The sequence below is a fragment of the Branchiostoma floridae genome, chromosome 13, assembly GCF_000003815.2.
Source record: "Branchiostoma floridae strain S238N-H82 chromosome 13, Bfl_VNyyK, whole genome shotgun sequence".
Taxonomy (NCBI): Eukaryota; Metazoa; Chordata; class Leptocardii; order Amphioxiformes; family Branchiostomatidae; genus Branchiostoma; species Branchiostoma floridae.
In genome coordinates, this window is record NC_049991.1 from 7,301,381 (window position 1) to 7,321,609 (window position 20,229).

The window sequence follows — 20,229 nt, forward strand, 5'->3', positions numbered from 1 at the left end:
GGAATAACAGAGCCACATTACGTGCAGTTACCATAATCACGACACGTCGCCCCTCCATTTTCTTTTGACTCCGACTGTGGCCATCCGAACTGAGCGCGCCTTTTTTAATTTACATCTGAATTACGCCATCATCAACATAATATATTCTAGCTATGCCTTATCACATATGGCTACCATTATCTAATTAAATATGAGGCCATATAGCTGTTGCATTTATCAGTAGCGTGTTTATGTAAATATATATGTAGTAAACAACTCTCCAAGCAGATGTTGAATAGGGAAATCGTGCCCTTTTTCTTTATGATACGTCTGTTTTTGAGAGAAATAAATGACGTTCTACGTGTACCTATTGTGAATTAGGCCGTTCTTTTTTTTCAATCTCTAGTACTTACAAAGACGAAGAAAAAAGTATTTTGTCACCCCGATATCCTTTGGCAAACTTTTGTACTGATCCACTCGTATGGTAACAAGTGCTTTTTATTGCGCCGTACAAGTGCGCCATCTTGCGAAAAATTTCAGAACTGCAGCACCTTCGACATCCGTGCAGACGCACTGCACTATGGGAATACTACAAGATGGCCGTCTCTGCTGAAAAGTTTGCGGAAAACAAAAATTCCAGCGTCCATTCCTCTACGAATTCGCTACCTGAAGTCTTCCTAACAAACTAGGTAGGTATTTAAGAGCTACATGATATTATTCTGCTGGTTTATAAGGATGTGGACTCAAAGGTGAGTGCATGTGAGCTATATTTTGAGGAGGCCTTCTCGCGAAGAAACGCTTTGAGTTTGACAAACCAAACCAAGCCAAGCAAATATTTTCTGACAAACAAAAATGTGTAGCAGTTCCTTTTGAAATTTGTAGGTGCTTTTATAAGAAGATTCTCATGGTAAACATTGCTGTAGATGCATATAAACTAGTTTAATTCAAATCTAGGCAAACCTGATTTATTTAAAGCCAGTTTCACAGCATGTGCGTTGACAGGAAGAATTTCTAGGTAATATGTCAAAGGTAAAATGCCTCGAAAAAGAAAACAAAACCTGTCTGGACGTTGTTATGCAAATCGAAACAATAGTCGAGGTAAGTGCTATTTTCAATTTTTGGGCCTAAATTACCTTGGACATACTACCTAGAATTCAATCTGATCTCTGGGAAAGGGCCTGTGTACATGTGGATGCTCCGTGACGAATAAAATTTGAACTACAACACAACACATAAAACCATTTTTAACCTACAGGGTGTTCCGTCCCTCTGATGACCTCACAGCTGTGCCATGGCGTCCCTGCTGCGACCGCGGTTTGAGAGCGAGCAGTCCTTCAGCAGTACTGACCTGAACGACAGCGGAGTGTCCAACGAGACCGACACGGCCGACGAGTTCGTCTTCAAGGAGTCCAACCACCCCATCCAGATCCTGGAAGGTCTGAACTCTCTACGCCAAACGGGGTCCTTCTGTGACGTTAGCTTGTGCGTGGACGGGATTGAGTTTCCGTGCCACCGCGCCGTCCTTGCGTCGTTTAGCCCGTACTTCAAAGCCATGTTTTCCAACGAGCTCGCCGAAAGCCACCAAGAGAAGGTCACGATCAACGGCGTGGAAGCCCCGATGATAGAACTGCTTCTGGGTTACGCGTACACTTCGGAGATCGTGATAACGAAAATGAACGTGCAGTCACTGTTGGCCGCAGCGAATCTACTAGAGGTGCTGCCAGTTAGGGATGCGTGCTGCGCGTTCATGGAAAAACACATGGACGAGAGCAACTGTCTCGGGATCCACTGTTTTGCGGAAGCGCACGCCTGCTCGGAACTCCAGGAAAAAGCGAAGAGTTACGTTCTGACGTCGTTTCCCGAGGTGTGCCAACAGGAGGAGTTTCTTGCGCTCTCGCAGGGAAAGGTCGTAGAGTTCATCTCGGATGATAAACTGAACGTGGAGAAGGAAGAGGACGTGTTTGATGCAGTAGTTCGCTGGTTGAATGCAGATACAGGGTCAAGGAGACACGACTTCCATAAGGTTTGTATCATAGTGTGTATTTATATCGTATAGCTGCCCTTTAGCATAACATACCAGCTGGTTATAATACACCGAATGACCTATCACACCATTGCACATCCAGCAGCAAGCATTCACAGTGCAACTATCTAGTGCTATTACTAGTACTAGTAAGGATACTTTTATTATGTATCCCGCACCGTAGACTGCTACACAAACTACAGTACTACGGTGTCAGAGGGAACACCCTTGTCTGGATACAGAATTTCCTGCTGGGCCGGTCCCAAACGGTTGTGCTTGATGGAGAGCGTTCGGACCCTATGCCAGTGACCTCGGGCGTTCCCCAGGGTACAGTGCTGGGGCCCATCCTCTTCCTAGCATACATAAACGATCTCCCAGAACACGCTGCAAATGCAAAGGTGAGACTTTTCGCCGATGATTGCATTCTGCAGATGCCCATCCATGACAGCTCTGATTGTAATAAGCTGCAGGAAGACATAGACAACATCTGCCTCTGGGAACAAAGGTGGCTGATGGAGTTCAATCCATCTAAGTGTGAGGTTATGACCATACCATCGTCCAAAACACCCATCACCCACACATACACAGCCTTGTCACAAACTTTTAGAGTAGGGGGCTGATATAATGAAAGTAGCAGGCAAGGCGCGTAGCGGCGAGCCACGAAGTGGCGAGCAGGGGGTAGGTATGGGAGGGGGGTGTCCCCCCGTCCCGTAGGGGGGGGTCTTGGGGGCCTCCCCCTGGGAAAATTTGTAAATTTAGACCCCTAAATATGGTTTGGGGGTGTATTTTGGGTAACTTTTATTGTTATCTTTAAACTTTGAATTGGCGAAACAATCCTGAATTTCAAAACAATTCGGCATAGGTTCCCCGCTATGACCCCTAACCGGGGGCCAACTATCAGAAAACTGCCAGAGGTTTATCAAAACAAATTGCTGGGGGATTTTGTAATGGGGAGCACTGGACTTAAACTTTTATTTTTTGAAATTCTACCCCAAAGTAGCCGGCTAGAAAAATGTAAGTAGGCGGCTAAAATCGCCGCCTGCCGCCTTGTTTTGACAAGGCTGAAATAATACAGCCTTCACAACCATCCACTAAACAAGGTAAGTACCACCAAATACCTTGGGGTCACCATCTCTTCCAACCTCACATGGGGCAGCCACGTCGACGCCATAACATCAAAGGCCAACAAAACACTGGGCATGCTCAGACGCTGCCTGCGGGTTGCCAGCACTGCGGCAAAGGAGAGGGCCTACAAGGCCCTGGTAAGACCCCACCTGGAGTTTGCGCACTGCTATTAATCCCCGTCAAGGGGGCTGAGCAGTACAAAAGAAGAAGAAGATTATGTATCCACCTAGACTAGAGGTGCTGGAGCAGGTGCGGCTGCCCCTGTGAAGTCTATATAAATAATCACTTGTTAAGACAGTGACCTTTATGCGCTCACCTACATTACAGGTGCTGTTAAGTCCACATAAAGAATCACCCGTTGGACAGAAACCTTTATATACACACTGGAGCAGGTGCGGCTGCCTTTACTAAGCCTGTATCACCTGCTAGACTGTGTGGACAGCCACAGTGTGATCCTTTTTGTATCATCTTACACTGCAGGTGCTGGAACAGGTGCAACTGCCCCTGTTGCGTCTGTATCACCTGTTAGACTGTAGAATAGCCACAATGTCATCCTTAATTATGTGCCCACCTTCACTACAGGTGCTGGAGCAGGTGCGACTGCCTTTACTAAGCCCGTACCACCTGCTAGACTGTGTAGACAGCCACAGTGTGATCCTTTTAACTATGTACCCACCTCCACTACAGGTGCTTGAGCAGGTGCGGCTGCCCCTATTAAGCCCGTACCACTTGCTAGACTGTGTAGACAGCCACAGTGTGATCCAACAGTAACCTTTCTGTACCCACCTCCACTACAGGTGCTGGAGCAGGTGCGACTGCCCTTGTTAAGTCCGTACCACCTGCTAGACTGTGTAGACAGCCACAGTGTGATCCAACAGTCCCAGCCCTGCAGACGCCTGCTGGAGGAGGCCAAGAGTTACCAGTTACTGGAGGATCGCAGGGGGGAGATGTTCAGTCCTCGCACACGGCCCAGGAGATCCACAGGTATGGAAACAAGACAAAGGAATTGTAGTACCACTACTTGTTGTAGTATTTTCCAGTATTTGATTTTACTGCTGAAGGGTCTCTGACACAAGTTAGCAACAGTCAGCCTAAGACTTCACACCACATTTCCAGGTAGCTCTGTCCAGCGGGTCCACACTTGTAAGGCCACACACTTTGAGTTTGAGGTCCTTTTCAACACGCTTGAGTCAAGATTTCTTCCATTTCAGATGACCTCTAGTCTATTGCCTGGCAATTGCAATTTATTGATGGCAAGAAGGAAAGCCTCAGGAAGAACAAATTAGGAAGTAAATGACCCAATTATAAAAAAGTTATAAATGTGTCCCAAATTCAATACTTGAAAAGAAGGGCCCTGAAAATGTCTGTGGAAAACTTTTTAAAAAATCAAATTCATTTGAATGTGTAAAGAAATGGGAAGGTAAACTTTAAAGCATTACATACAGAATGAAAAGTCAGGAATGCTACATTTGTATATACATGTATACCATTGATAGTAGTTGATTGTTGAAGTTTCATTAGAACAAGACAAACAACTTGTTGTTGTTTTCCCCCAGGCACAGTTGAAGTGATCATCGCGGTGGGAGGTGAGGATGATAAGGTGGTACTGCGGAGTGTGGAGAGTTATGACCCCACCATGGGACAGTGGCGTACGCTGGCCTGTCTCCCGTTTGCTGTCAGTAAGCACGGACTGGTCGTTTCAGGTCAGTGGTACTCAGTTTGTCATTAGTAAAAGTACTTATGACTCAAGACTACTAAAGGTTGCATTACTGGTATGTTTCTTTATGCCTGTGTGACTGGTTTTTCTATGTATCATGTTTGTTGTAAATTCTAATAAGTTATCATTTTGCTTGCCATTCTACTCATGTACGAAAATATGTTAATTTGCAACAAACAAGTTTTCCTGTTTTGTTCATTTGTTTTATAGTAATTGAATGCAGTTGTGGAAATTTCTTATGTCACATTTTACAAACAGGCACATCTATATATGCATCTACCATGTCTTAAATAGAATAAAGGATTTTGTATTCAGTAAAAGACTGTCAATGAAAAATAATACACTAAGAATTTTTTTCATTACCTCAGCTGTATCCAGTAGTTTCACATTTAGTTTGTTTGTTTTAGTTTGGTTGTGGGTTGGTTGTGATTTGAATAAGTGCTATTACTATTTCATTGGAAATGTTGTCATTCAAAAAGTAAACTAAAAACTGTGTACTGTTGTTATATATATTGTTCTTCTATATGCTATGCATTAACTATGTCTTGAAGAGAATAAAAACTTTTGTATTTAGAAAAAGATTGTCAATGAAATATGAAAGACACTTAGCCTGAGTACCATCCTCTGTAGTGACCGCTGGCTCACTACTTTGGTACTCAGGCTAGAAGACACTAAGATTCAAAAGAATGTTTTGTTATACAGGTAACAACACCTTGTACATGTCAGGAGGAGAGTTCCCGGATGGTTCGGCCAGTAAAGACATGTGGAAGTATGACCCCATATTTGATGTGTGGACAGAGATGGCACCCATGAATGTACCCAGGTCTGAGCTAGGTGAGTTAACTTGTGCTAGTGATAACAATTATTTGATATTTCTGTGAATTTTAAAGTTTTACATTTAGAGCTCTACATGCATTTTAAACTTTGAAGGACAAACAAGGTTGAAAGGGGCTCGGTAGAAAGTCCATCATATTCAATATTGCCCAAGAATGAAAGCATTCTTTGTTTTGCTTTATTTGAAGCAGGGCTCTAGCCAGCATCCGTTTTTCCGTCAATTGACGGAAATTTGCTGGGTCCGACGGAAAATTTGTTAAACCAATCTGTCAACCTTGACGGACAAAAATCCTTGGTGGAAGCTACATGTGTGTCGGCGCCCTTTCGCATACGATAATCTCATTAAAACCCGTTTTTCAAGGTCTCGGTTCAGCCCTTCTAATTAATTTTCGCGACGATTGTTATTGGCTGACGGAAAAAAATTTTGAGCTGGCTAAAGCCTTGATTTGAAGTGAACATTTTACTGTTTTGTACTTTTGTTAATTTTCACTGGCCAGGGATATTTTCACATCAAAGTGTCAACAAAATGATTGATGTGAGTGTTCAAGAATTGATACACATGTAATTGTAAAGTTTCATCGGCAGTTTTTTACATTGCAATTACCACCCAAAATGTACATCAAATTTTTTAGAGGTACAAACTCTTATGGAACTAAATAAGCTTTAAAGAATGACCATTTTCTTGGCTTTTGTGTTTTATTTTCTGGTATATTTGTTTAGAATTCATGGATTTTTTATTTTTTTTTAGTTTTGGAGTAAAATGAAATATGTACAATTGAGGTATACAAAGCTAGAACAGAGTATATACTAGTACATGGTACTCCATAAGGGGCGGTATTACCCCAGCGGTGCTGTAATACATCGCATGACTGTATTACTACAGTAACTATATGAGTACGATGTAGTTGTATATTCATGAAAACAACCATGATTTGTTTCTACAGGCCTAGCCATGCTGGATGGATTCGTGTACGCTGTGGGTGGTTGGGAGGGGTCATCGCGACTGGACTCGGTAGAACGGTACAGCCCCGCCACGAACTCTTGGGCCTTCGTCGCACCCATGAAGATGGCAGTCACCAGTCCCGCCATGGTGGCGTACAACGGGAAACTCTATGTCACAGGTAACGTTCTTTTGCAACTGTTCATCTAATTTTAGTTTACTGGTAACATAACATACTAGATACAGTCCTATGATCTAAAGGCAATAAGATAAAAACACAGTAACTGTTACAGAAATGATTTCATTGTTGCAATATCTTCTACACAAAAAGTAATGCCCTCTCAATTTTGTGTAGAAAAATGTGTCTTAGGACCTTGTACAACTTTTCATATTAATCGGATATGTTATGCAAACCTAAAATGACAAGTGAAACATGTATATATACTGTTACTCTTCAATGTTTGCAGAGGTTTGTTTTTGTGGATTTTGCTGCAATATTTCCACTGCTTTGCTACCGTATAACCGAGTTGTTTTCACTGTAAACTTCAAACACACAGAAAGACTCCTCTTTTCCTCTTTTACTATAGTTATAGGTGAATAATAGCATTCAGAAATAGATTAATAGCATTATCAGTTGAATCTTGTCATTTCTTTAATTTTCCGCTCTACAGGAGGAGCTGTACTTGAAGACGGAGATGGTATTGACCTTGTGCAGTGTTACGACCCTAAGACTAAAGCCTGGATGGAGCTCCAGCCCATGCTGATCGCACGGTCGGGGTCTGCAGCTTGTGTACTCAAGGGGTTCATCTATGTCATAGGTACGGCTGGAAAAGCCAGTCATCTTGATTCACTGTTATCTAGAATTGAAGTCTAGAACACTGACTAGTGAAAGTATAAGAGGATACATTTGAAATGTTGTATATAGGGTTGTGCCCATATTGGTTTCCTTAGCCCTCGGGCTAAGCAGCTGTGAAGGCAGACTCAAATACTACGAGTACAACAGCTGGGGGCTAGTCCACTGGTAATGTGTTCAACTTAGATATTCTAAACCATAAGTGCCAAGTTTTTACCCTTTTTCGTTTTGTGGTCCAAAGTATGACTCTGTATAGAAGCCCCCAACCCACTACATGTAAAGCTATCACTAGTAGTACTGTCTACCAATGTTTTGTAGTACACATTTATTAAAAGATCCAAGAAGACTGTAACTTGCCCCTATGTTACAACTACTTTAATAGCTCATATATAATAAGTTCTATTGTTACACATGACACCGGTAACTGCTTTTACAACTATCTTTTTACACTGTATATTGACCTCCCATAGATGTGTCTTTTATCACTGGTTAGTTCTATAACATATTCTCTGCATGTAACTTTTCTGTGTGTCATTATTAAATCTAGATCTGAGTAACCTTGAACTCTTGTGAACCACCCCAGGAGGTTGGCATGCCTCCACAGAGAACACTAACAAAGTAGAGCGGTACGATGTGGAGAGGAACCTGTGGGAGAGCAGGGCGCCCATGAACGAGCGCAGGTACCGCCCGGGCGTGGCCATCGTGGACGGGAAGATATATGTGTGTGGAGGGGAGGAGGGCTGGGACAGGTCAGATATGTTTTTCCTATGAAGTATGATATGTATTTTTTTGTGAACTCACAGGTAATACCTTATAGCAAGGAGCTACATCGGTGATAAAAACTCCTTGCTTAAAGTAGATTAGAAACTAATGTTATGTAGTACTACTAAATGACTTTACTCTTATTTCGAGGCTGTATGTGCAATTAGCCTTCGGGCATGATTTTGCAAATGAACTTTTCATTATTTTTCGCTTAGTTTCATGTTTGAGTGATACTCTTTTAGTACAGTATCAAGTAGTAATATTTATAATCTGACATCAATGTTGTTATTATTTGATCTAATACTGTCAAAATTGATTAGTAGGAGACAGTGCATGTCAATCTCAGTATGTAATTGTTCAACTTTTGACATATGGTCTTCAATTTTGTCATTAAACACAACTATACTAGGTCAAGTTAACAAAAACTTCTTATTGTCCAGAGTCGGTTATCTTCAAGTGATCTTTGACTTTGTGATCAGTTATCTTTGTACAGTGAACAATTTTTTTCCAAAAACTATCTCTGAAAAGATGAACTTTAAGATAAGAACGAAGCCAGCAATGCTCCTGAAGAAATGGAGTCTTCATTAATTTATTTTAGATTTTTGCCTGAATAGGTAATTTTTGGAAGGAATAAGAGACTTTATTAAAAGACGATGTTTCTTTCTCTGTGCAGGTACCATGACACCATAGAGCGTTATGATGCGGAGACAGACAGCTGGGAGATTGTGGGGGAGATGCCGACCAGTCGCAGCTGGCTCAGCTGTGTGGCCATGCAGATGAGAATCAGCAAGCCTGCAGCGCCCCCTGACGGCGAGGCCGGAGCTGCAGCTGCAAGACCCCTGTAGGTGGTCAGGAAAAACAGCATGGGGAGTTGGAACATAGCTCTACAATTATAGAAAAATTCACATTCAAAAAGAGGTCCTGTAGATACATTTTAAATTCACAGGGATTTACTTTCGCGGTAGCGGGAAAATGAAGTGTATGCAGTCAGGTTTTAAGTTCGCGTGAAAACTGTGAACATAAACCCACAGCAAACATTTCTGCATTTACAGTACTACCAGTCCTTCTTATTTAGCTTACACAGTCAAACCTGTACAAGTGACCACCTCTACGTGAGGCCCACCAGGCCAATGTGGCCACTTTTTTTGTTGGTTCGCTTAGATGACTTTTTGCCATTAGATGACTGTCTATAGTGAGCACCTGTCCACATAGGCCAAATTTTGTTGGTTCCCTGAATGGTTTTCTTGGGCAATTTGGACCGCACTTCTGATCAATTTATTTGATTCTGTCCAATTCTTTCTAAACAGAAATTGCTATTGTGTAGTTTATTTATATACAAGAACTTTAGAGTAAGTTACTCATGTGTCAATCCTATATGTTATTTCTTGTAGTCAGCGTTTTATTATATTTTTGTATGGTAGCATGACAAAATTATTGACTATGTGATGTATCCATGATGCAGTCATGATATGCAGTATGTGCATGAACGTGTAAGGTCTGTATTTCTGTAGCTTATAGAAGTAAAAAATATATGATCTTGACAATCAATGGAAAAGTGTGCCTTGTGACATATACATGTAGATGCTAGCATATGTAACATTCAATTTTAGAACTGCCCATTTTGTTTCAGAGAAACTTTTTTCATTGTCATTGGAACTTCATGGTTGTGTACATGTAGGCATGTGACATTTATCATTTTCAGTTGTTGAAAATGACATATTATTTGTAATACTTTATTTGTACTTAGTCACATACATTACTCATTAATTATCGTTATCAATAGAAAATACCCGTGTAAAATATGCATGTGTAAAATAGTACAGTTGTATACAAAAGGATGTTTGAATTCTGAGAGCAGAAAAATTGTGAAGCAAATTTTGTTACGCAAGTTGTTAAAGTTGTAGCTTGCTGAAAGCATGGTTGAAAAGGTTTACCAAGTTATTTTGTAAGTGGCCAAATTATGGAAGAAGAGGAGTGATATTGCGGGTTTCTAGGCAAAGAGTAAGAGTGCTTAGTACGTGTTTTGTTTTGTTTTGAAGAAGCAATAGAGAGGCTGAACATTTGAAGAGATATTGTGCTGCTAACAAAACAATCACAAGAGACAGAGGTAGGATATGCGAAGTGTTTGTTACATTAACTACATTGTATGTTTGTAACAGACAGTGTTTAGAAGAAAGTTTTGATCGTAGGACCATGACTATTGTAGAGATTTGCATACACAAGTCAGAATGTAGAACTTGTTTGTATTCAATAATTATGGAATAAGACACAACCAGGTACTAGTAAATGACTTGATTGAACTTGAGCTTGTTGCAATATGTGAACTAGTGCCTGGACATATTTTTCATTTTGGCAAGACCACGTTTGGAAAAGTAGGGTACTTAGCTAGTAATTTTTGTTTTTGCTGTTAGTAATATTTTGTTAACATTACGTATGAACAATAATTGTTGTAACATAATGGGATATGTTTTGCCCTTTGTAAATATGTTAAAGTTGTGGAAAAAACATGACTTGTGCATTAAGGCAACCAATTTTCTAAAATGTGATAATTGTGGTAGCATCTACAATATAGAAGTAGCTTTTTCAGCTAAGCAAATTAACATTCCTATTATTATATTACGTAATGGCTTTGCTAACTTTGTGCCCTCAGGATTGAAAGTGTGTGAGCTTCTTCAGAAAGTAGTATTTTTGCACTAATGTGTATGTATAATTATGTCGTGTAAAATAATGTCTTCATTCCAAAAGAGTGTTTGATTAGATAGCAACATTTGATATCATCATCATATACATTTGATATTATGGTATCTACTGTTGGTTTATTATTTAGAAGTATTTACAAACTAAAGGAATGCTTTGGTTTACTATGTGAATAGGTCTCAAGTTATAATTACTTTAAAGCTTTTTGCCCAGTTTAGTAGCAGATTAGTTGTGTGAACATTATGTATATTAGAAGACTTGCTCTTCAGTAAACAAGTGTTAGCAAAGTGTATATTATGCAGTATCAAAGCAACGTTAGTTATGAAGGAAACAAATTGATATCAAGTGCCTGAGAAGCAATAAATTTCTTGTTCATGAACACACTTCAAGCACATTCATTTTATAATTAGGTATTGTTACATGTAGATTCATATCAAGCCGATGTACAAAGTTTGTTCTTCTTTTTGATTTGGAGATGATTGTAGAGTTTTGGCAAATGAATGTTTTTTCCAGGAATTCATGTGCACTAAAGTTGTAGATTAGATATCGAAAGATATAAATTATGCAGTTGAAGGCCTCATTTGCAAAATCCCAGATTACGATAATGGTGGATGGTCATGAGGTATTCAAGTTAGATAGTTAGGGACTGACCATTTCATACTATGGGTTGCCACTGGCCTACATATAGGCTATAATCTATTCTCATTTTTTCCCAAACTAACACCCTGCAATGTGGCTTATGAATCTAAGAGTTCACCAACATTTTCCAAGAAAAAACGCAATCTACGTACAATAATATCGCTTCCTGCCAGGAGGCGCAGCCGCACGCAGAAATGGTCGGACCGCTTTTTCCGCTGTGCGGACTGTACTGCTGTTTCTACCTACCCAATGCATACGTGTATCAGTGACCTTTGACCTTACACTGAGCCCTTAGCTTAGTGCTGGTGAAGAATCGTACTTGCTGGTGCCAAAATGTCGAGTATTAAGGTCGAAGAAGTGCTCGAGGGGCTTGCAACGTTTGATTCTGGCGACGAATACCCTTTCTCTAGCGACGACTCTGCGGACAACGCTGAAAGTGGCAGCGATTCTGACAACGACAAAGATGAAGAAGATGTAGTTCGCAGGCTAGGAGCTCGAGCTAGAGGAATTCGAACTAGGGCTGCCGAGGCAGCTTCTTCAACTGATCTCTGCCTTCAAAATGGGACCAGTGATGGTGACTGCTTGCCTCAGTATCCCCGTGTTTGCAGTCAGCAAGGTGGATTTAGCGACCAGGTGATTTGGGCTTTGTTTTAATACAGGCTTGCGATAAACGGAAATTTGCGATTTTTCTCTCGTCCGCCAAACCCGGATATATCCGGCATGTACATATAAGTATATTATAACGTTATATGTTCTGTGTGCCGCACCCGGATATATCCGGGATAGCGTATAATCCCCCGAAGAAGCTGAGCTTTGCGCGCGTCGTAGCGCACGAACCCCGGAAGTTAGGGACTTCGGCCTTGTTCTTTTTGGAGGTCAGCAGCCTTGAACCCTGGCACTGATAGCATTTTATAGTGCTGAAACTTTGGCAGTTTAAGGGTTAAGATTCTCCAAGCAGATGTGACAAGGCTAAATCGTTCCCCAAGTCCACTAGCCTGGTATCCAACCGTATTATAGCTCCCGAGTCTCTTCTATCCACTCTGCAAGTACTGTTGCAGAGAGCTAATATGGCTGGTATTTGCAGAGAGGATAGAAGAGACTCGGGGTGGGGTGGGGGGGTGGTGGGGCTACTGTAAATGCAGAAATGTTCGCGGTGGATTAATGTTCACGGTTTTTGCGGTGACCACTTTACCGCGAATTTAAAACCACCGCGAACATTTTTCTATTATGATATTACATTACAGTCTATGGTGTTGCCGCGAACTTAAATCCACCGCAAAAATTCCTTTTTCCCGCTACCCCGAAATTAAATCCCCGCGAACTTAAATACATTTACAGTATATTACAGCTGGATACCAGGCTATTCACCAAATATTATACGGTCTTATTCTTAACATCATCACATAAATAATACTCAGTCACAACATTTAACGCAATGTTCACACCTACAAGTTATGTCAACGTCTTACAACCCCCCTGAAATAATGATTACTTCTACTCCATTTTTACTATACTAGAAATTACTTTTATTTATTCATTACTCTGTGACAGAAGGTAACCTCGGATGACACTCAGTATTGTGATCGGTAAGTTAGATGTGATGAGTGTTCTCATCTGTGTTCTGTTTGCCACATTTGTATGCAGTTTGGCATGTCGTCTGCACTCAGTTGGGCGATTATAATAATGATATTATGCACATTGTTTTTTTTGCCTTAGCTGTTTATATAAGCAATGTAATAATTTCAGAAATCACCCCTATATTCCTGGTATTATGGAACAGGCCATGTAGTTTCTTGGTTTGGGAATCAGCTTAATATAATATCTCCAAGCAGATATGGGGGGTTATGTGTTGTTTAATGTACTCTCACCTCTCAAATAGAAGTACCCCCTGGAATAAAAGTACCCCCCGGACAAATCTTCAAAATCTAATAAAAGTACCCCCTGGAATAAAAGTACCCCCCGGAAAAATACCAAATTGACATGTAAACTGTGCCCATGCTACTTCAGTCCAAGAGAAGATGATAAGCAGGTAGGCTCTTTTTATTTATTTATGCCTCAGTACTATATCAGTTTTTTATTTTTTATTTTTTTTAATTACCATATCAGTTAATTGTATAAATAATGAACAGAATAATTCCTATGTTATTGCACATATTTTCTTTATCTGAGTGTCACACCATCAACAAAGATTAAAATAAAAGTAAAAGAAAAATGAATGAAAATAAAAATTGAAGAAATAAATAAGAAGTTTATTTTATAATCATTGTTACAAAATAACATTTTGAAGAAACATTCCAACTTAGAATACCTTATTCACCACTTGTGCTATTTTCAATGTTGCAGAAACCAGCACGTCACCGGAACGTACTGCGCCTGCGCGAACCCTGGTGGTTTGGGGCTTGGTTTGGTCAACGTTGCATTGAAATTAGGCTTGTTGCACAATATATGTTAGAGACATGGTTTCATGTAAAACGTACACGGGATTTCACCCTTATATACGCACGTACTTTATTAAATGCGGCCCTTTAGTAAACCGGGGGTTTAGCAAGGTTTAGCATGTCTATACTTTTCGCGCAGGCGCAGTACGTTCCGGTGACGTGCTGCAGAAACCAAGGTCATAGACACTGCCCCCTATCGAGAAATACCGGTACTGCAGAAAATATATGATTCTCTCGCGCATTACCGCGAGATTCGGCGTGAGTTGATGAATCCAACATGGCGGATCTTTTCGAGCCGATTGAACGCTATGCTTTGTTTTGGAATGATTTTTTCGTTGCTGGAACATTAAAACAAGTTGACTACGGGTGAAAAATAGTGGAAAAGTATTGGTAACTTTTTAATTTGTTTGGTTGGTGGTTAATTTCTGTGTTTTGATAGAGAATTTACGGAAGTAAGCGACTGTGTGTGTAGCATGTGACCTCGATGTTTTCGTCTTTGTTCAGCGCAACATTTTCAAGATTTTTGGAAGGTTAAAGATGGTCTAAAACGAAATGGATATATTTTTTTACGAGTCCAGTGCCGAATCACTTGTGTTCCGGTATTTTTGGACCTGAACCGAAACGTTTTTGCAAGTCCAGAACTGGTCCTGCGTACCGGTGTGACAGCGATCTCGCCCCCCCCGGGGGGCGAGATCACTAGCGTTTTCGCCCCCTTTAGCGTTTTCGCCCCCCCCCCCAAGAGCAGCTGGTTACTACATATTACAGGTGCGCTACCTGGTACTATACTGCACCTGGGGAGTAACGTATATGGTGCAAATATACAAAAGTAACGGTTTCCTCTGTCAGCACTGGAACACCAGTGCTGAAGTGGTCGTCAGCACTGGAAGTCCAGTGCTGAGCCGGCGTCAGCACTGGAAATCCAGTGCTGAGGCAGCTTCAGCACTCAAAGCCCTCCTGTCAGCACTGGAAACCGAGTGCTGAGACTACAATCAGCACTAGATTTCCAGTGCTGAGGACATTTCAGCTCTGGAAATCCAGTGCTGACAAATATTCCGCACTGGAAACCGAGTAGTCTGTGTAACACAAACTCCGATGTCCAGGGCTCTAACTGGCCCCTCCCTGATAGTGGGCCGGCGGATGTTTGGCGGGCTGCTATAAGCGAGATTTAATCAGGCTAGAAACCGAGTATAAAATGTATAAAGTTGGTGAAAAGAACTTACATTCTGTTACAAAATGTAAATCGACAACTGTATTATACAATGTTTTTTAAATGATGGTTCTTTGCCGCACAAGCAGAATGTGTCGTCCACCTGTAACTACTTATTCTTTGTAAAAAAAAAAAAAGCGAAAAGCGATCTCTTTACCACACAGATAAACCAACTGTTAGTTGTCTAACTCTGACTGCCTATTGTTTTTTAAATGATGCTACTTTGCCGCACAAGCAGAATGTGTCGTCCACCTGTAACTACCTATTCTTTGTAAAAAAACAAGCAATCTCTTTACCACGCAGATAGACCAACTGTTAGTTGTCTACCTCTGACTAAAAAGACACTACTTTGCCACAAGTAGAATATGTGATTTGTTGATTTAAAACTTTTTGTATCAATTGACCAAAAGAAACGAAACTTGAGTGCCATTAACCGTATACACAATTAACAATATCACAAGTGTCTACTCTAGTCTAAAGCTAGTAAAAGCTAGCGCCACGCAAGATCTGCTTGGAGATTAATTAAATACGCACAGATATATCTAAGTCTAAAGGAAATAGCTCGTACGGACGCATGCTACACGAATATTACGTTCAGCACTGGAACGTTCCATTGCTTTATAAACGTCAGCACTGGAAGCCCAGAGCTGAAGTTTTTACAGCACTGGTCTTCCAGTGCTGAAAACTTCCCGAGCACTGGTAAATCCAGTGCGGAACCCGTTACTTTTGTATATCAGCACTCGGTTCCAGAGCTGACGGCGGTTTCAGCACTGGGTAACCAGTGCTGAATGACCTTTGAACTGGCTCGCCGCCTCTCCGCTGCGAGTTCAGCACTCAGGTACCCAAGTGCTGACGGCAGTTCAGCACTGGAAAACCAGTGCTCGGAGAAGTTCAGCACTGGAAATCCAGTGCTCGCATTGGGTTCAGCACTGGAATTCCAGTGCTGAGGGAGCTTCAGCACTCGAACATGGCCGTTCAGCACTGGAAAACCAGTGCTGACGTTTCTTCAGCACTGGTAAACCAGTGCTGAGGCCGATTCGACCCATTGATTCAGCACTGGAACACCAGTGCGGAACCCGTTACTTTTGTATACTTGCGTATATGGTGTGTTACCTGGTACCTATATGGCACCATATTACCGTACCGTAAGATGTCATACCTCGAAAGTCGATACTATATTGTTCGGTACAAACGTGACATTGAAATGAAAAAGACAATTTTTGCAGCTGAGGTGGCATAAAAACAGTGCTACTGCGAACGTATAAATCAACACCGTCTATGGTACTGAATACGTCAGCTATATGTTTTCAATTTGTCAGATTGTTTTCTTTCTTGTGCTGGAAACATGTCCAAAGCACTAACAAAAACACACGTGAATAATAGTTTCTCATTATAAACTATCTACGCGCAAGTTGATATAGCTGTTGCTAAATGCTACACAAACACTGGTAAAGTACCAGTCTTAAGAAACACGGGTAAATGCATCAGTTCATAAATACTACAAAAAACAGTCATGTTGGAGGTGAAGATATCCCTTGGCCAGGTGAATATACCAAAATGTGTGTAGTTCTTTTGTGGTCACGTCATGGTAGAGACCTCATATTGGAGATACATAGGTTGCTTGAGGACAGGTGAATACAATGAAATACATCTTATGTCAAGACTCAGGTATATGCAATAATGGGAATACAAGGGACCCAACCCTCCTTGTCTGAAACAAGTTCAACTATCTTATTACCATGTAATTACGTTAATATTGATACTATGAATGGAGTTATGTATCAAACTCGTGTACTTATATCATTCTGAAACTGTATTTTGTGATTTATTCCAATCAACTTCTAAAATGTCATGTAAACCCGTTTTTTTGGGGGGGGGGCGAAATCGCTAAAGGGGGGCGAGGTAGGGGGGCGAGATCACTAGCCGGGGAGGGCGAGATCGCTAGTGATTTCGCCCCGGGGGGGCGAGATCGCTAGTGATTTCGCCCCCGGGGGGGCGAGATCACGGGGGGGCGATATCGCTGTCACACTGGTACGCATCCCTAGTTATGTTTTGGTCATAGCGCTAGCGGCAGGGAAATCCGCGATGCCTCGTCCGAAAAATAGTGAATATTAAGCAAAAATACAGCGGAAATATGGGCAGAAAATACCAAACTTTCAATATTTTTGGGGTCCCTGGTTAGTAAAGAAAGCCCCAATTTGAAAAAAAAAATAAACGTACCGTCTAAAATAAGGACGTACCGGGTGGATTTTGAGGCGGAAAAAAATAAACGTACCGGTACATTTATTTGAGAGGTGAGAGTACAGAGCAGCTTTATATTACTTTTTGAATAATCAAGTTGTTTTTGGTGTCTGTTTGTTTTCAAACTGAACTGACTGGAGGCTCTCTTGCCTTTTCAGGTCAGTTTGTCTGATGACCCCAAACCTCTGGAATTTTTTGGTCTCATGGTGCCGGACTCTGTGTTCAAGATCTGCACCGAACAGACAAACAAGTACGCCGTGGATTATTTCGCAGCCAACCCCAAATCCGACCACAAGGCTCATTCGCGGGTGCACCCCTGGCCCGACGATGGCATCACCGAGGCGGAGATGAAGACGTTTCTCGCTCTCACCATCGCCATGGGACTCCTGCACCAACAGGACATGCAGGACTACTGGAGCAGGGATGAGGTTATGGAGACTCCGTTCTTCCCATCCATGATGACACGTGACAGGTTTCTCCTCATCTTTAAGTTCTTCCATCTCAGCGATAACGACGCCTACCATCCCCGTAACCACCCCCAGCACGATCCCATGCACAAGCTGGGAGCAATATACCAAACCCTCGCGGAGAGATTCCAGACCGCGTGGCACCCTGGGAAGGATATCTGCGTAGATGAGGGTGTCGCGCCTTTTCGTGGTCACGACGAGTTTCTCACATCTAATCCAGACAGGACTGACAGGTACAAACTCAAGGCTTACCACCTGTGCGACTTGAACAACGGCTACTGCTGTGAATTTGAGATGTATGGGGGTAAAGGGAAGGAACTCTCAGGCAAAGGTATGGCGGGTGACGCGGTGTCTCGACTTGTAGAGCCATACCTTCAGAAAGGTCACAAACTGAAGTGCGACGACTCCCACACTTCTTCTCGGCTGTTTCTCGGCTCCCACAATGCCGGAACAAATGCTCGCGAAACCAGACGTCAACCCAAGCGCCGTCACACTGGAAAAGAAGTCTCAAAGCTAGACTTTATTTCTGAGTATAGCCAGTACTTGAGTACTGTTGATGCTTCCAACATGAGCTTCAGATGGCGTGCATTAAAGTGGTGGAAAAAGGCCTTCTTCCACATGCTAAGCCTTGCCCTGGTCAACGCCCATGTGTTACACAAAGAACACATGTCCTCCCGTGGCAAGAAAGCCTTGGAGCACAAGGAGTTTCGGAGGGAAGTAGTCAAGGAGCTCATCGCCACCTCAGGGTACGAGAGGGTCGGACAGGAGAGGAGAACCGGCGCCGGTAGCCTGTTGCGTCTGACAGGGCGACACTTCCTGGAGAAGAATCCCGCGAGGGAGGATGGCAGGGTCAAAGTTCGGACCTGCCAGGTCTGCTGTCCGGCGGAGAGGAAGTATCGCAGAGAGCGCGGGTTTCTCCTGGGAAAGAGAGCGGGCCATGAGTCTGCGTACCAGTGTCAGCAGTGCCAGGTGGTCCTGTGCATCACACCATGCATGAAGCTGTACCACACAGAGGAAGACTATCAGGAGGCCTGGATAAGGCTCATGCACCCAAATGAATGACTTCTTTCAACATACAGTCCTAAACTCACATGTAGTGATGTGACATTGTGTAGTGTACCCTTTTCCAAAACTGTATGCATGGTCTAGGTACATGTAACTCTATGGGTGCTCACTATAGAGCAGATTCTATGGAAACAATGTGGAAAGATGCATTTTACTGTTTTTATTGCTTCTATATTACATTTGTAGTTTATATGTTAGTTTATTTTTGTATTCCTGGAGCAATTACAGTTTGAAATCTTTCATCCGATATGCAACCATGGTCAGTACCATCTTTATGAAGGCACTAGTTGTGTAATATGATGTAGTAGTAAATCTGAACAGTCAGTTCAGCATATCTTTTAATAATTAGTGTCTTTGTGATTTTTTTTTCTCATGTATGTTACCCTGATATTGTCAGGACATTTCAAGAATTCTAAAGATGTATTACTTGTACTCTGTATTGTTTTGATAATACACAAAGTATATGAAAAATATAATTCAATTGCATCATTACCCTTGCAATTAATTACTGTTGGCACTAGGCTATATTTACGATAGATTTTCAAAACCGTAGAGATTCTTAGCTTTCCAAGCCCTACTGCAGTACCTTTGAAAACAAGTAGAAGGCCCATCAGCAAGTTGACCTTCAGTTTCCCGATCCCTGCCCACCTACCAAAAATAGGGATTCACACGCAGCTGCTTGAGTTAGATTTGTATCAACACAAGGACATAACAGGTAATAAAAATAATACCACCTAATTTCAAGAGAATCTGGAGACCCTAGCACAGAGAGGATGTACTCGTCAGAAACATCCCTATAGCTAGTTGTACAGTAGCCAAGGTTTGCTTACAAATGACCCTGTTCGGAATATTCCAACAATTCTTAGGGAGAGGGCACATTGAAAACATTTGAATGTACACATTGTAGTGAACTATCAAAAGGTGCTATATTAGTATATGCAATACATGTGTTCAAAAGCACCAGAATAAAAGAGTAATGCTAACATCCATTGGCATAATACCGGTCGGTTTACTGCAATTTCTCAAGCAATGCTAATTTGGCAAATGATCAACGCATCATTTTCTCCAGTTACATGTTGCTGTTACAGCTTACCTTTGCCACTTCTTCTGTGTAAATTGTTTTGTCTCTCTGGTCCTGCTAAAAACATAATATCGTAATTGGAACACACCGCGGAATTGCACGGAGAACGGGCGCGTGGTTGGAAGGGGGTGCACTATACCGGTCGAACGAAACACGGCACA

General features: G+C 41.8%; 2 protein-coding genes across 2 annotated transcripts; both read left to right on the forward strand.

Annotated features, from left to right (window-relative positions):
* The first annotated feature begins 498 nt into the window (after positions 1-498).
* On the forward strand, positions 499-11,313 carry LOC118428902 (kelch-like protein diablo). Its single transcript, XM_035839182.1, has 9 exons — positions 499-668; positions 1,235-2,002; positions 3,925-4,111; positions 4,684-4,830; positions 5,547-5,678; positions 6,623-6,799; positions 7,290-7,436; positions 8,055-8,220; positions 8,907-11,313. Exons 2-9 carry the CDS (start codon positions 1,271-1,273, stop codon positions 9,076-9,078), a joined length of 1,860 nt encoding a protein of 619 aa, XP_035695075.1. The 5' UTR covers positions 499-668; positions 1,235-1,270; the 3' UTR covers positions 9,079-11,313.
* A 521-nt stretch (positions 11,314-11,834) lies between these two features.
* LOC118429652 (piggyBac transposable element-derived protein 4-like) lies at positions 11,835-19,569 on the forward strand. The gene is made up of 2 exons (XM_035840234.1): positions 11,835-12,202; positions 17,614-19,569. Exons 1-2 carry the CDS (start codon positions 11,903-11,905, stop codon positions 18,982-18,984), a joined length of 1,671 nt encoding a protein of 556 aa, XP_035696127.1. The 5' UTR covers positions 11,835-11,902; the 3' UTR covers positions 18,985-19,569.
* Positions 19,570-20,229: the final 660 nt, after the last annotated feature.

Coding starts and splice junctions, on each gene's coding strand:
- LOC118428902 (XM_035839182.1), top strand. CDS start 1,271: ATGGCGTCCCTGCTGCGACCGCGGTTTGAGAGCGAGCAGTCCTTCAGC. Junction 4,112..4,683: donor ACGGCCCAGGAGATCCACAG/GTATGGAAACAA, acceptor GTTTTCCCCCAG/GCACAGTTGAAGTGATCATC. Junction 5,679..6,622: donor TGTACCCAGGTCTGAGCTAG/GTGAGTTAACTT, acceptor TTGTTTCTACAG/GCCTAGCCATGCTGGATGGA.
- LOC118429652 (XM_035840234.1), top strand. CDS start 11,903: ATGTCGAGTATTAAGGTCGAAGAAGTGCTCGAGGGGCTTGCAACGTTT. Junction 12,203..17,613: donor AAGGTGGATTTAGCGACCAG/GTGATTTGGGCT, acceptor TTGCCTTTTCAG/GTCAGTTTGTCTGATGACCC.